Raw genomic sequence first — 17,473 nt, forward strand, 5'->3', positions numbered from 1 at the left:
AGTAGTAGGCATTTGAGTTTATTCAACCTTATTACAATACAATTCCTCCCAACGGACAGAGGGACACTTAAATTTTTTATAATTCTTTATTTTGCGTGTATGCATAAACATTGCATTACATCTTGTGATGGAAAGATATCAGACAAACAAAAAGGTATACATGTTAGTGTGAACAACAACACAGGCAATGTGTGAACCCTTTAAAATTTTTATCAAGCTTAAATTCCTTGTGTCGGATCCATGTGTAGTGATACTTCGGATTGGAGGTTGCTTGCCAGGAACGAAATGCTCCCGATCCGTTAACAATAAGAGGTATGTCAAAGATATCTATACTTAAGGCGCAAATAGTTGAGGACTAAACCTCGGTCAGTAGAGCTGTCAATAACCTAGGACTCTTAGTGGTTAGATGGTGACCAATTAAGCCTAGGCTAGGTCACCTTTTGAACATGCAGTATATTGCTTGTGCAATTGAAGCGGAATAGTGCACGTAGGGACACTTAAATTTTAAGGGTGTGAGTGGGGGTTTGGCCTGAAGAAAGCCTGTCCTGACCAATTTTAAGTTATTGATAACAATTTATGAAACTAAAATGTAATTTAGAGAAAGAACAATGTATTTCATTTACACTGACTGATTTGAGAACACCTTTATGGTAGCTGTGGAGCTTTGTTATACACTCAGATGCACCAACAAAATGGAGCTGAGCTAGACATTAGTATAGGAAAGAGGGGCAGAGGGACTTGGGTACAAAATAGGGAATACCCCTCCTAAATAAGTTTAATTATTTAGAGTCCCCTCCTGTTGCGCATGGGGTGTCTGGGGTGAGGGCACTAGGTCTCTCTACCCAAAATATTATTATTTATGGCCCTTACCTGCCACCATTCAGTGGAGGTCAGGGAGAGGACACTAGTTCCTCCCCCTGAATATTATCAAGAGAGCCCCCATTTACTGCCAATGGGTGGAGCTGGCAAACCTGTGCAGGATCTATGTCACTAATGAACATTGCATAGATAGCAAATATAGATATGTGAGATAAATTAAGCTTGTTGCCGAAGTTGACTTGTTGACTCTACAATTAATAAAATACTACATTAAGAAGGGTGCTGAAATTTGTTTATGGTCATAGATATATATATATATATATATATATATACACACACATACACACATACATACATGCGTACACATACTATACATGTTTCAGATCATTTTTTGTTTTTATTAGTCAAATCCCCAATCACAGACTCATAAGAGGTAAGTTTGGAAGAACACAAAGTGCTACTTTTTTTTTTTTTTTATTATTTCTTTTTCTTCAATATTGTTTAGATATTTCCCCTCTGGGAAGGCTACTCATAAAAATCCTAATGGTAGCAAATCCAAGTGTCAATCCATTGACAAAACAGTTTGGTTTTTTTCTGCAGTCACAGCTTGGCTATTTTTTGTCCCAATTTTGCTATTTAAATTTTAATTCAGTTGATTTCAGATTTTAGTGAATAGCCGAGTCGTGTTTATTAGAATTAACACATCTTCTCTCAGTGCTTGATGTTTACGATGTTCTTAGGAAATATTTATAAAAAAACAAAAAGCAACCTGTTGTAATTAGAGAATATATCACAGAGGCTAGCTACATTTACTTTGCTGTAGGGATTCAGGCAGATGTCATGTTTAATTATCTTGACATTATGGCCAATAATATGGTTAATATAAATACACACATTTCATTTATCATATCCTGTTTCTGATTATGTAACCGTCAGGAAGTAAGCCCTGTTATTTAATATTAATTTATTCTCATGAACTGCTCAGCCAACTTCAATATTTTTTTCACTGAGACTGTTTTCTTTGCCACATGTTGTGTAAGCCCTTACAAAACAAACACTGTATAAAACATTATATATTGTGCATGTGTTTGAATAGCGAGGGATAGCTGTGTAGCTGTAGCTTGTTAGCTAATCTTTAACGTGTTTTTGATCAATATCTTATTTTTCAGTCTTATGTGATCAAGATGCGCTATATTTAAATGGTGACACTAAGCACCATGGCAATGTATGTTTGCTGTGCAGACACTGCTTCCCTGCACATATCCTGTAACTGTAGGGATTTACAGAAATTCCTGCAGCCATAACCCTGCTCATTTTTATTATTATCTCAAAGGAAATGTTCTAGTTTCTTTTCCACTATTCAAATACATCCATATTTTAAGTACAACATGTCGGCTGGGCAGGAGCAAATCCCAGCATCTCTTTTTCATCTCTTGAGTGCTGTAGCCATAGCTGCTTATACTGCCCTCACTATCTACTTATTCAGTAGTCCTACCAAACCCAGTGTTAATTTTGTCAAATTTTTGTCAACTAAAACTAGACTAAAATGAAAACACATTAGATGAATAAAATACGACTAAAACTAGAATGGCATTTTAGTCAAAAGACTATGACTAAAACTAAATTAAAATGTGCCGCCAAAATGAACACTTCCCAGAGTGACTGTGGAAGGGGCAAAAGAGACAGACCAGGGCTTGGAAGAGAGACACATAGAGGGGCTGGGATGACACAGATGAGATGGGGAATGGGCAAAAGAGACAGCGGCTTTAACTAAACCCATTACATTTTAGTTGTGTCAAGTAAAATTTACTGGAGATTAAGTCGACTAAAACTAAAACAATTCAGATGACTAAAATACAACTAATACTTAAATGTCTTTTTAGTCAAAAGACTATGACTAAAACTAAATTGAAATCTGCAGCCAAAATTAACACTAACCAAACCAAATGTTAGTGATTCTTTGATTTTTAGGATGTTTGTCAGGACTGCCTAGAAACTTTCATGTCCCACTGAAAAGCAGTTAAAGGGATTCTGTAGTTTTAAGGAACACAAAGTTGTATTGCTTACACTATAGAGCTCTCTGCCCCCCTTCCCCATACCCTCTCCCCTGTATCCCCTCCCTTGTATCCCCTCCCCCACACCCCTTCACCAGCTCATAAAGGGTTAAAAAGCAACTTAACCAATTCCTTCCAGCGTCATCAAACGAGGGGGGAAGAGGCGCGCATGCGTGTTGAGCTCCGCAAGCACGTTAGGCCCTCTCCATAGGAAAGCATTGCTTCAGTGCTTTCCTATGGGAGTTTTAAGAACGCTGGATGTCCTTATGCAGAGCGTGACTACGTCCAATGTCAGTTAGGCGATTAAAAGTCATTAACCCCCACTGATTGACAGCCACTAGAAGCAGAATTAGGCCTGCAGTGTAATTATTGCTGTTTCTCAAAAATGATTTATATTGCCGGGCTAAGTTGAACACTGCACACAGGTCATATGAATGAGATAATGTGGTCTGGATGACTATAGTGTCCCTTTAAATTTAGTGCCCGGAATTTCACGCTTACTGCAGTTGTGTGATGTGTCATGCACTTCGGATCTGTTTGGGTTGACATCACACACTCATGCCTTCTGTATATTTCTTTGTGAAACCAAAATTCACAAAATTTCTTGTGGTCACAGAGGTGCACAGTATCATTGGAAATGTCTTGGTTTTACCTGCATAATGCAGACCTGCACTGGAGAGTAAAAGTTTTAATTTATATCTTATGTATTTATTGCATAGTTTGTATGCATTATATGTAAAGAGCCTAGTGCAAATGGCCATTAGAAAAATAACTGGTTCTCCTTAAAGAGTAAAGTGACTTCTTACTGTCTCTGTCAATGTCTATTCCACATGTGCTTATTTTGATATTTGATCTCAATGTCTTTTATGTTGGTAATGGTTGTAAATTGCTGTTATAGAAGAAATGCTAATCTACATACTTTTTAAACTGACATGTTGTCCACAAATGTGTAAACTTTTAAAGTTACTATAATTATAGCTAATACAATGTATAGCTAACATTTTGTTCTTTGTAGCATTTTTACTTAAAGTTGCAATTAAATGGCTGGCTTTCATTTCAGTGCATTTATTTATTCCTGTAGGTTTTGCGAGAGGCAAAGGAGAGAGAAGAGCAGCGTGTGAGTGGTGCAGTTGAGACAGAGACAGAAGGAAAAGCACACTATGGGCTATTATTTGATGAGTACCAGGGCCTGGCTCACCTGGAAGCATTGGAACTGCTGTCCAAAGAGAGCGAGGCAAAGGTTAGCAGTGCTTGAATAAACATCCTGACATGCTTTTCATTTATATATCTTAACTCACTAGTTCTTAATAAGCCTGCTTATGTAAAGCTGTCACAGTCTCTCATGCGCTATATGGCTTCATAGAGACAAATAAAGACCGCATGCAATGTAGCTCCCATTCAATTGGATACAAGTATGTGAAAAATGCTAGTGAAAATGAGTGGTTTTTTTTTTTTTGTTTCTTTTTATGAATGAGATTGCACAAGCAATTCTATTGTACATGTACACAAAATGGTTCATTAAGCATTGAATGTGGGTTTATGTGAAAAGTACCTCTTACATTGCCAGGGTTCTGGCTATGTTCGTTTCCAGTAGTTAATTTCTTAGGAAGCAAACAATCTTTTCTTTTTTTACACATTAGATGTTGCTTTTGTTTCTGCAGCGTTACCTTAAACCAGAAAATTCAAAAAAATTTATAGCATGTGCAAAAATAAAAAGGTTTACACAAAATAATGATTTTGTTTGCAGTGAAGATGCTGCAGTGCATTCATTCATATTGTGAGTTTCCCTTACTTGGAGGATCAGGGTTAAATTAGCCATAATCTGTTTCAATATTTCTCCTAGGTGAAGTCCATGCTCAGCGCACTGTCTGGGGAAGAACTTGCAAAAGTCAAACTGGAGCTAGAGCCATTAAAGGAAACATTCTCACTGGAGGAGTTTGATGATGACGATGAGGTGGAAAAGGGTAATCATTTCATCCAAGGGTCTTCATATAACTGCTTTTCAAGGTTTAAAGGGAAACCGTAGACAGTGTAACCACTTCATCTTATTAAAGTGCTTATAATGTCTGGAGTCCCCTGGTACAGTCCTTCTGCTTGTAAAGTTTTTCATGTTTAATTCTATATGAGAATCCCTAGCAGTCCATCTCTGCCTTAGCTATACCTTTAGTGGGGGTTGGTCTGTTGGTGGCCAGGGGACCTTATTTAGATATAAACTGCTTGTAAATGGTTTAACATCGAATGGAGGGATCGTGCCAACCAATTCAAAGAAATGAAACCGTTATAGAGCCTAAAATGTATAAAGATTAATAGAACTACGAAATGCAGGAGAATGAAAATATCTCTCTATGGTGTTTGTGCTGAAATGTTGTATTTGGTTTTTGGTTTTTCACAGACACTGGGAGGCCTGGGAACACAGACACTGGGAGGCCTGGGAACACAGACACTGGGAGGCCTGGGAACACAGACACACATGGGGGCGCTGTGAGACACTGAGACATTGGGACACGGAGACACTATGTCCCCATGTCTCCCAGTGTACCCATGTCCCCCAGCTAGTGTCCCTAGTGTCTCAGTGTCCCCAAGTCTCCCAGTGTCTGTGTTCCCATGTTTCTGTGTCCCTAGTGTCTTAGTATTGCCAAATGTTTCAGTGTCCCCATGTCTCCCAGTGTCTGTGTCCCTAGTGTCTCAGTGTCCCCATTTCTCCCAGTTTCCCCAAATGTCTCCCAGTGTCCCCATCTCTCTCTGTGTCCCCGGATCTCACACTGAGACATTGGGACACTGGGAGAAATGGGGACACTGAGACACTGGGAGACTAGGGGGCTGGGCGACATGAGGACACTGACACTGTGATACATAGGGACACTTAGACACTGGGTGACTTGTGAGACTGAGACACTGGGAGCAATCCATCTATACAGCAGAATCAAACTGTGAGTAGTTTGTTGGTGATTTTACAGAATTTTCTCTGATGTCACTCCTTGTGATTTACATCATGTGATGTCACGCATAACTAATTATACAAATGATTAAGACTGGTATTTTTTTCCCAAGAAAGGTGGCAACCCTTACTACTCTTCACATACTCTTGCTTAAAGGAGCACTATAGGGTCAGGAACACAATCATGTATTTCTGACCCTATTATGTTAAAACCACCACCCTGGCCCCTTCTTGCCTCCCTAAATATAGTAAAATATTACTTGTATTCAAGTCTGCAGCTGCTGGCTATGCCTCTGAACTGACTGTCTGCTGGCATCATCAGAAGTGGTGGTCTGAGCAAATTACAATACTTCCCCATAGGATTGTCTGAGACTGTCAACTAGGCAGATCAGGGGCAGAGCCAGCACAAGTCCAACATAGCCCTGGCCAATCAGCATCTCCTCATAAAGATTAATTTAATCAATGCATCTCTATGAGGAAAGTTCAGTGTCTGCATGCAGAGGGTGGAGACACTGAATGGCAGTGCTGCACACTAGGCAGTACTGCCACAGGAAGCACCTCTATCAGCAATCTAAGGAGTGGACAATTGAGTTATTTTCTCTGAAAAGACAGTATTTACTGCAAAATGCCTGAATGGAATGATTCTACTTTCCAGAACAAATACAATAAGCTGTAGTTGTTCTGGTGACTATAGTGTCCCTTTAAGTTTGGAAGCTTAAGAGGTATGTATGGGAACAAAACCTGTGTGGACTGGCTGACAATAAAATTAGTTTAGGTAATGCAGACATTGGTCTCTCTAACACTGTGGCATGTCCCCTTTCTTCTACATTCACTACATACACCTTTTCTCTGTCTCAGACTATATACTAGGAACTTCTGCCTGCTAGTAAGTGCGAGTGCTAGGGGACAGTCCTTAGAAAGCATGGAGTGTTTGCATCATTAGACGCATTTATGTCAAGCTCAGGGTGCTGCCTGCATAGTATGCCCTTAGTTGGACAGCCTGCATGACTGGCGGGCAGCCTGACATGCATTCATGCCAGGCTGGCCTTCCAATTCTTTGGACAGACATGCCCCCTTTTTGGGCATGTTCTCCCCTTTTGGAAGGTTACGTGATTCGCACCAGTGGCCCACCCTTTTACCCCGCCCATTAACTTTCTGCTTCACTGGACACTGCTGTAAGGGGTTATGGATTTACTTGACAGATGAAAGTAAATCCTATGAGTTTCCTATGAGTTTCCCTCCAGCACCATCTCCATCAGATACATGACGCTTGGGAGGTATGACTGTTTTAGTGTTTTTGGTCGCTAAGATTCCGTAATTAGGCCCCATCATAATTGTCAGCACCAGGCCCACTGTGCTCTTAATCCGGCCCTGATTGCACGGTCTGACCTTGGGGTGAATTTGCTGGGATGTCCACTCCTAGAAAAAAATGGCAACAGTTTTGAATGTTTTCCACTTTTGAATAATCTTTCTCACTGTAGAATGATGGACTTTAAATTGTTTGGAAATGGCCTCATAACCCTTTGCAGTGTGATAGGCAAAAACAATTGCTTCTCTAAGATCATTGTTGATGTCTTTCCTTCTTGGCATTGTCTTAACACACACACAAAACGTGATGCTCCAGACCAGCAAACTGCTGAAACTGCAGTTTTTAATGGAGGTGGTCACACTTGCTAATGATCCGTTAATCAAGGGCATTTGAGTAGCAGCACCTGTCTGCTACTTAGCCACTTAATTCCCATGGAAGCAGTAAGGGTGTACTTAGTTTTTCACACATGGCTTCTCCAATTTGGCTTTATTGTTGTTAACCCCTTCAGGACCGCTGACGGTTCAGGACCGTCAGCGGTAAAACGTGCGTTTGGACCGCTGACGGTCCTGAACCGTCATAACGGTTTTGGGCAACTTACCTGATCGCCGTCGGTCCCACGGCGGCGATCAGCTCTCCTCCCGGTCCAGGGGGACTGCCTGTCTGCCCGGGCAGTCCCCCCTGGGCAGATCAGGACCCCACGGCCATGGGATCACTCGATCACATGACCGCAATAGGTGTCTGTGTATCTGCCTGCAGGGGGACTGTCTGTGCTGACAGGCAGTCTCCCTGCAAGTGAAAAATCCAAAAAATAAAGTAAAAAAAAAGTGTAAAATCAGTGTAAAAATAAATAAATAATATGTGTATATATATATATATATATGATATATATACATGTATTATATCTATATATAATATATGTATATGTATCATATATATAATGTCATATTAAGTGTATTTTTATATTTATATATACGTATATTAATATAAAAATACACTTATATTTAAATTACACACGAATATATACAATATATATATAATTGCTATATATATGGTATATATATATTATTATAAAATACAAATAATATGTTAATAAAAATAAATAACAAAAAATAAAAATAATTTTTAATAATTATAAAAAATATTTATATATGCAATTTTATTCTAACAGTATTTTGATATATATATATATATATATATATCAAAATATACTTAGAATGTAATGATATACATATCTATGTATAAATAAATAAATAAAAACAATACGAAATATACATATGTCCATATACATAATTACATAAATAATTTCATAAATATACACGTAGACGTCAAATATATAAATATGTATATATATTAAAATTCTACGTGCATATTTATGTAATATTTTTACCTAATTAAGTAATTTTAATGATTGCAATTTGAGGGACCTGCCTGCCAACCCAGGCCGAAAGTTCAGATAATTTAATTTGCTAGCACTGTGTTTAACCCTGTAACTTTCTATGACACCCTAAAACCTGTACATGGGGGTACTGTTTTACTCGGGAGACTTCGCTGAACACAAATATTAGTGTTTCAAAACAGTAAAACATATCACAGCGATGATATTGTCAGTGAAAGTGAAGTTTTTTGCATTTTTCACACACAAACAGCACTTTCACTGAGGATATTATTGCTGTGATACATTTTACTGTTCTGATACACTAATATTTGTGTTCAGCGAAGTCTCCTGAGTATAACAGTACCCCACATGTAGAGGTTTTATAGTGTTTGTGAAAGTTACAGGGTCAAATATAAGGCTTGATTTTACTTTTTTTTTTTATTGAAATTTGTCGGATTGGTTAGGTTGCCTTTGAGAGCGTATGGTAGCCAAGGAATGAGAATTAGCCCCATGATGGCATACCATTTGCAAAAGAAGACAACCCAAGGTATTGCAAATGGGGTATGTTCAGCCTTTTTTAGTAGCCACTTAGTCACAAACACCGGCCAAAGTTAGCGTTTCTTGCATTTTTAACACACAAACAAATATAAATGCTAACTTTGGCCAGTGTTTGTGACTAAGTGGCTACTAAAAAAAACTGGACATACCCAATTTTGAATACCCTGGGTTGTCTACTTTAAAAAAAATATGTACATGTTAGGTGTGTTTCGGGGATTTATGACAGATAACGGTGTTACAAGGTCACTATTGATACATTTAAAATATATATATATTTAAACAGCAATTTCCTACTTGTATTTATAGGCCTATAACTTGCAAAAAAAAGCAATAAAGCATGTAAACACTGGGTGTTTTTAAACTCGGGACAAAATTTTGAATCTATTTAGCAGTTTTTTTCATTAGCTTTTGTAGATAAGTAAAAGATTTTTCAAGTAAAAGTCCAAAAACATGTTTTTTTTTTTAATTTTTCACCATATTTTATTATTTTTTTTAAATACAATATTGGACATAATACAAATAATGGTATGTAAAGAAAGCCCCTTTTGTCCTGAAAAAAACAATATATAACTTGTATGGGAACCGTAAATGAGAGAGCGGAAAATTACAGCTAAACACAAACACCACAAAAGTGTTAAAACTGCTCTGGTCCTTAACGTACAAACATCGCAAAAACAGGCCGGTCCTGAAGGGGTTAAATAAATCATGACATAGTGTAATATGTCCTGTGTTGTTCATCTTAAGTTGTATTTACCTAATTTTAAGTGTTAAGTGTTGGCGTGTATTGTGATGTATTATATGCAGTAAGGATGTTTTGGTTTGGTATAATCCCTGGGAGATGGAGAGAGACTTAAACTATAAAAGGTTATGCTTAAAAAAGCATCTTTGAATGTAAGGGGGGTAATTCACCACAAAAAAGATTTATTCTGGCAGACTATAGAAAAAATACATATATCTGGAATTCAAGAGACCCACTGGCTGGCGAGTGATACGGACAGATTTAATCCTAAAGATTTTATATATATTTATAAATCTTTCATGTTAAAAAGAAAAACAGAGGGGTAGCAACTATAATTTCATCAAAACTAATATATCAAGAAGTTGATACTGAACAAAGATTTCATATTTTATTTTGTGAAATTAACAATCAAAAATACACTATAGTAAAAAAAATGGTCTCCAAACTAGAAGGGGTTAAACAGGGGCAAATCATATATCTAGGGGATTTTAATTGTATATTAGATCCTAATATGGATAGAAACAGTTTAGGTAAAAAAGAGAATAAAAAACATTTCAAATATTCCTCTTCAAGGTTTGGTGAAATTTTGAGAAAATCAGCTTTAATAGATATATGGCGAATTTGGCATCCTATTTATATTACTAATATAAACACATAACTGTGTTTTTGTTGTATGGTTCTGTGATCATATATTTATATGGAAACATTTAAAAAAATAAATAAAAAAATAAAGAATAAATATGGAAGCAGTAAGGGTGTACTTGTGTTTTAGCTATCCACTTACTTCAGGTGGAAGGGGTTTTCATCCACACCTTTTACCCCACCACAAATCTGTTGGCATGTACTTTACAAGTAACGCCAAGCCTCCATAGCAAGCCAGTAACCAACCTCATGCTGATGAGTTGCATTAACGAAACAGCTGTCCATGAGTGGTTCACTGGCTTTGTTCCTCTTCCTTATTTGTATTTCAAAGCTGTCGTATACAGCAGACACATACTCCAAGGAATCCATGCAAAAAGTGGAATTATAAGGCAATTTTTTTTGTTAAGCTCATTTGCATACACCTACCCAGAATCCCTTGCAGTAGTGAGAGCACTGTTAAAGTGAGATTTCTGTGGGAAGAGCAAGTCTTATGGCTTCACTGGTGTGTGTAGTTGTGATGAGCAATATATTAACTATCCACTTAATTCATCCACACTTTTTTCCCCACCACAATCATATTGGTGTGTGTGTGTGTGTGTGTGTGTGTGTGTGTGTGTATATATATATATATATATGTATGTGTGTATATATATATATATATATATACATTAAAAAAAATTGTTTGCACAAAAATATTACATTATTGCTTAGCTTTGTAATTTCACCTGAATATTTTTAATGCAAAGTGGAACTATCATTAATTTTTAAACATCCCGTTACCCAAAGTGTTGTGTTTGGCCTTTTTGGCATGCTGTGTTCCTTTATTACCCATTGTGCTGTGAGGAGGCATGTACTCATATCTTACTTTCCAAGCAGATGCCCGCACACATGTATTGCATCCTGATGCAAGGACATTTCCAACATGTAGAAGTGCTAGGAAGGAAGTATTTCCACACGTAGCGCTACTACACTTCTTACCCCAGTAAACACTTAAATTGTTTTTACCGGGCTATGTGATTGAAGAACAGTCATATTCTAAGAAGTGACCGTTCATCTTTAAAAATACGTCTCATCATTCTTTTTGAGATATGTTTTATCTGGAACATTGCAATTGTCAGAGTGTCAAACAACTTAGAGCAGGCTTTCGAATGTTCCTATACCTGCTCAGTATGTATTTTATGTTAATTGTTCTATTTAGTATTGAGGAGTATAATTTGCAAAGACTTGGTTTCTTCTTTTCCTGTAACACATAATTTAACATCCTTCACAGGAAATGATGATTTCGCCAAGGAAGTAACTGCCCTGTTTGAGGAATTACAAATCTCTGTCCGGCCTGAGAAGCTTACCCGAGTGAGTGTACTTCCTTCTGTGTACTCTGTCCTTAACTAACAAAATGTTTTTACTGTTAAACAACATAATGCTTTGGGGCCTGATACTTCCATCTTGCTATTTTTCTTCCCTTTCTCCTACCGTACCATGCTCTTTTTGATTAATCTAACATCCCCTGCCCTACATCTTAAGTCCTCTTCCCTAGAGTCAAAAATGTCTGAATATTCTCTTAAATCCCCTCCCCACCATGAATCTTACCTTTCCCTTCCTTTCCTCCATCATGAATTTTCTGTCACTACTCCTTTCCTCCTCATCATGACTCTTCCCTCCCTTCTTCAATGATTCGTATCTTGAATCAGCTTACCTGCCCTTTATCATTTATCTTTTTCATACCTTCCCCACTCCTCCTATAATTCTCATCTCTATCCATTCCCCAGTGCCTTGTATGATTCAATTATTCATCCTCTCTATCCTCTTCTTCTGCTGTTCAGTATCTTTCATTTGTTCATCCCCCCTCATCCACCATTATACACCCTTTCATTTCCTTTTCTCTCTTTGACCTGTATCATTAATCTTTCCTCTCATCCACCTTGCACTATAGTATTAATCTTTCTTATCCCTTGCCCCTCCCTGTATCATTAATCTTACCTTTCTTATTCCTTACTCCATGCCATTAATCTTCCATATATCTTGCCCTCACAGTGTCATTAATTGTCCTTATCTCCCAAACCTTATAATTACTCTTCTCAGTTGCCTGTCACTGCACACCATTTTGCTTTAAGCTAAGTACTGTAGATTACAGCAGTCTGGATCCCTCTAATATTCTCAGAACACATATACCGCTATGTTCTCCAATTTACTTTTATGCATTGCTGCATAAGACCACCAGATGGCAGCCTAGCGTAAACTTTTCCAAGTTTCGCTTACACTTTATTCTTTTTTTTTTCGTCATTGCTGTTTCCATTTCATAGCCTACATAAACAAATGTTGCCCACAAATATTTAATCTATTCTAACATATGATTTAGTTTGCTTCATGATTGTATAATCCTCATAATTGACATCTCTTGCAATTTCAGGCACGGAAAGCAGCCTATGACTGGATGACAGAAGTAGATGAAAAGGAAGTGGAAGGCAACGTGGAAGAGACCGAAGCAGAGATTGTGGTGAAAAATAAAAAAGCCACTGTTGAGGTATACACATAGCATGTTTATGACAGCTACACATTTTAGGGTTGGTTATCAACAACTGGGATACCTAATGGGGAAAAATGCATATTTAATGTTAACTCCTTCATCAGAGCTGAAATCACTCACCGTAATTCTTCTGTTTAAAAAAACAAACAAAGAGAAAACAAAGATTGGGTAAGATTTCTTAGCTATATCCAGGAAGACACCTTGGGCAATGAAGACTAAACAAAGCCCAGGAATATCCTATTACAGTACCTTTAGAAATGTTATCTGTTTAATACATGGTAAATGATAACAATAATAATATTTTGTAGTCTCCCTCTATTGAAAGGTAGATGACATTTCCAAATTTAGTCTATTGTAAAAACAACTTTTTGTTTGTTGTAAAAATAACTATTGTATTATTTTTTTTCTTCTTCTTCTATGGCAGGGAATTCATGATTTGGCTATCCGCAGTTTGGCCGAACTGACCGCCTGTTCTATGGAGATGTTCCATAAATCCGCTACGTTAATTTTACATGGAGAGAAGCAAGTGCCGTCAATATCAAGAGCAAAAGCATTATCACAGTAAGACATCATGATCGTGCCAATTTACCTGAGTCTTGTCAGAGTTATTCAGTAAAGTGTGATCTTTCCCAAATTCATAGTGAATTTCAAATTTCATGTTAAAACAACCAAATTGAAACAATAGTTTTCAACGATTCCAAAGATAAAGCTACAACATGAAATGTTTAGCTTTAAAAAGGAAACAAAGTGGAAATAACAGCAAGAACCCACACATGAAAATATATAGATATACACACTGAAACACAAAAAACACATCTTGACTCACACATACACACACTCGGGTACACACAGTGACCTATACACACACTGGCACATACACACAGTGTCCTATACACAAACTGATGCACTCGGATACACACACTGGCATACACACACACACACACATAGGCACATACAAACACACTGATCTACACTGGCACATACACACACACACATACTGACATACACACATGCGCACACACACACTCAGATACACACAGTGACACATACACAAACCTTGAAACACACACTGACAAAGTCAGACACACATACACTCTCACTGACAAACACACATACTCTTTGACAGACACACATACAAACACACATATATATATACTCTCACTGACAAACACATACTCACTGACAAGCACACATACACTCTCACTGACAAACACACATAGTCTTTGACAGACACACAAACACATACAAACTCCCTAACAGACACACATACAATTTTTTTATTTTTTTTATTTTTTTTTATTTTACTCCACCCAGCCCCTCCTACCTTTTAGTGATGCCGGAGCTAAACAGTGAGCAGCCAGTGGCTGACTGCTGTAAAAAAAGACTAATGACTGGGCAGCCATTGTAATGTATGGGATAGGCTTCAATTTAAAAATGGGGTTGGCAGATCACTGTTCGTACATTAGTTAAGAGGTTTTTCTTGAGTAGCTGTACCATTTATCAGGTTCAACTGCTAGAATTTTGGCTGCCATTAATTCCAGTTTCCCCGCCGCCTGTGAGGGTTCGAAAGGTTAATTTCAGTTACTTTTCTTAGTTTGAAGAACTGGTCTCACCACAACCTCAACGCTTCCTGGCTGAGATCATCAAGATTGCTAATTTCTGCAATCCAGTGCCTGCTCTAGGAACAGCATTTGGTTGAGAACCAAGTCTGATTCCAAGGAAGCGCCTCTAGTGACTATCAGGCATATTTTATTAAAAGATTGGAGTAAACCTTTAATGGTTTTGTGAATGGAGCATTGTGACTGCAGCTCAAGTACTTTCACAGAAAGCTGAGAAAGGGGTCCAGTAAATGACACTTGTTTTACAGTTGGTGTGCTTTTTTCCCCCATCTGTTTTTGCAAATTGCTTTAGTTCTTAAATTATAAATACTGTTAGTATAGATTGTAGTGACAATCGCAGTTTAAGAAATCTATATGGGACAAATTATTTATGCATTGGAAGTGTATGACTATATACTGAGTGTCTTCCAGCCTGGAACTGTGGTGTGTACAGAAGACTAATCAAAGTCTTTTCTCTCCTTTTTTTCTTTCTAGAATGACTATAACACTTTGTAAAGAGTTGTCACAGCTTTCAAAAAAAGTAACCACACTCCTAACAACCACCGTGGTAAGAAATCTTTTTTGTAGACAATGATTTTTTTTTTCATATAAAACACGTTTAAGCATTTATTAAGTTTTATTATACATACACCATAAACAATCCTTTTTGCTCATCCACTATCTTATCAAATATATTTGAATTAAAAAGATATATTCGATCGTAATGATCTTATATTTATGTTCTTAGTATTGCTTTTGATTATTCATGTAGTTAAAAAAAGGTATTTATTCAGAGAGACTTTGGAATGAAGTAAATTGTAGTAAGTCTCATTAACCTACGCTAGATTTTAAGATCTCAAGGTAAGGCATGTATATATTAAAGGTGATTTTAAGCACATCTAGGCATGGCAAAAAAAAACTTCACAGTGTATTTGTATATATAAGCTCACTCTGTTCAATCATGCCTAATGCAGCCACTGAATAATAGAGGTAGGGATTATATGATAATATGCTATTACATGTTACATTTTGTGCTTTAAGGGTTGAGTACTCTGACGTCACATACTTTAGCTTTTAGAATGGGGTATATCATGTTCGTAGCCATTCAGTGTAACAAAATGGATGACACATCATAGAATAGTCGGCTGGATAAGACCATGAAACCAATTTTATTAATTGTAGTTCTATGAGTGTGAATGATTGCATATTTAGATTGTGTTTGAAGGGAACAGTTGCCAATGCTTATGTGTGTATTATGTGGCATTATGAATGCATGCATATATAGTGTCAGTCTAGTTTACAACTGCAGGTATCCATTTGTGTATAGAAACAACACAAATATTTGTGTAATTTTTAATGCGTAGTGTCAAATGTGTCTGCATGTGTGGTGTTTGATCTATATTGTTCTGCAGTGCAGAGTTTTATTTGTGTCTCGTGTCAGTGTGTGGGTGCACAGTGGTCTAACAGTAGTGTGCTTACTACAAGTATGTGTGGAGGTAGGTGTGTATTTGTGAAATGCATCAAGTGTGATTAAATGACCCCTCCCACCATGCTCTTCAGAACTCTGCCTCTTGAATGTTAAATCATTACATACGGTAATTACATAATTGAGGGAATCTGTCGAATATGTTTTTTTGAAGTCTCGAATTGTAGGTGGCATTGTTCTCAGGATTACAAATTGTTGCATCTACGGAGTAAGTAAAAAGGCACGTGATGACGTAATGTGACGCACAGTGCTCATGTTGAGCGGTAAGCCGGAGGTTACATGGAAGTGCTGAGTCTTGGAGTGAAGCAGGCGAGTAGTGAGATACAAGAATCGGTGAAGCAGCAGGAAGTAAAGTGAGCGATACGAACCGGCAAAGCAGACACCTGCCCACAGTTTTAAAAGGCGAATTGGCAGTCGAAGTTCGCACACTTAGTGTGTGAAGGCTGCAGCAGAGTGGCGAGAGACAAGAGACTGGATATACAAATATCAGAAGGAGAATTGGCGGTCGAAGCTCACACACTTAGTGAGTGAAGGCTGCAGCAGAGTGGCAAAAGACGGTATACACAGAAATCAGGAGAGCTCAACACAAGGACGGAACGCCAAAAACTGAGTGCGATAATTCTAAGGAGAATTATTAAGATAACCCTGCAGTAATAAGTAACAATAAGCTCACTCTAAACTTGCAAAAAAAAAAAAAGCCCAGCTCTATAGAAATAATTTTTTCTTTTAACAGATATCGGCAAAAAGAAAAAAAACTTTTCTGATATATAATATAAGACCAAATAGGTGGTGGTGGGAAGGACAGAAAGAGGAGAGAGAATAATGAGCAATAATATGCCTAAAATCTAGTATGGCTTCAAGAAAAACGGATCAAAAAAATGGAACTAAGAAGGAGGGAAAGAAAAAGACAGACAGTAAACGAGAGAAAAGACTGTCTAGTAATTTTTTCTCACCTCAATCCACAAAAGTATGCAATGAAAAACAAACAATAGAAGGAAGACATAATAAAATGGAAAATATAAGACATGAAGATTCAATACCTGTCCTAGAAAAATCATGGGATATGGATCAAATAAAAGTAACTATGGATTACTTGAATACAAGACTGGAGATGCTATTCCAACAGATAAAATCAGAAATAAAACCAAATGTATTAGAAATTAAGGTGGAAATAACAGCAATATCCTAAGATATGAGAAATCTGGAAGAAAAACTAGAAAACTTAGAACTACAGCTAAAAATGCAAGGATATAAAGAAAACCAGCAAGCAAAACAAATTACTATGCTGGAAAATAGAATAGCAGATGTAGAGAACAAATCAAGCCGCTGTAATTTGCGTATAAGAAATGTTCCGCAAGAAATTACACAAGAAAAACTATTAGAATTCTTAGAATATATATATATTTTTTTTTAAAGACCTTGGTCTTGGAA

At 37.2% G+C, this 17,473-nt stretch overlaps 1 protein-coding gene across 2 annotated transcripts in view; it reads left to right on the top strand.

Annotated features, from left to right (window-relative positions):
* Positions 1–17,473, top strand: part of FAM114A2 (family with sequence similarity 114 member A2) — a 75,135-nt gene that overhangs the window by 21,784 nt on the left and 35,878 nt on the right. For both annotated transcript variants that reach the window (XM_063447846.1, XM_063447847.1), the window contains exons 7-12: positions 3,955–4,113; positions 4,717–4,837; positions 11,705–11,784; positions 12,842–12,955; positions 13,383–13,519; positions 15,052–15,124. In XM_063447846.1, coding sequence (XP_063303916.1) covers positions 3,955–4,113; positions 4,717–4,837; positions 11,705–11,784; positions 12,842–12,955; positions 13,383–13,519; positions 15,052–15,124 — 684 coding nt within the window. The remainder of the gene's footprint in view (positions 1–3,954; positions 4,114–4,716; positions 4,838–11,704; positions 11,785–12,841; positions 12,956–13,382; positions 13,520–15,051; positions 15,125–17,473) is intronic.

This window comes from Pelobates fuscus, chromosome 3 (assembly GCF_036172605.1).
Source record: "Pelobates fuscus isolate aPelFus1 chromosome 3, aPelFus1.pri, whole genome shotgun sequence".
Classification (NCBI taxonomy): Eukaryota; Metazoa; Chordata; class Amphibia; order Anura; family Pelobatidae; genus Pelobates; species Pelobates fuscus.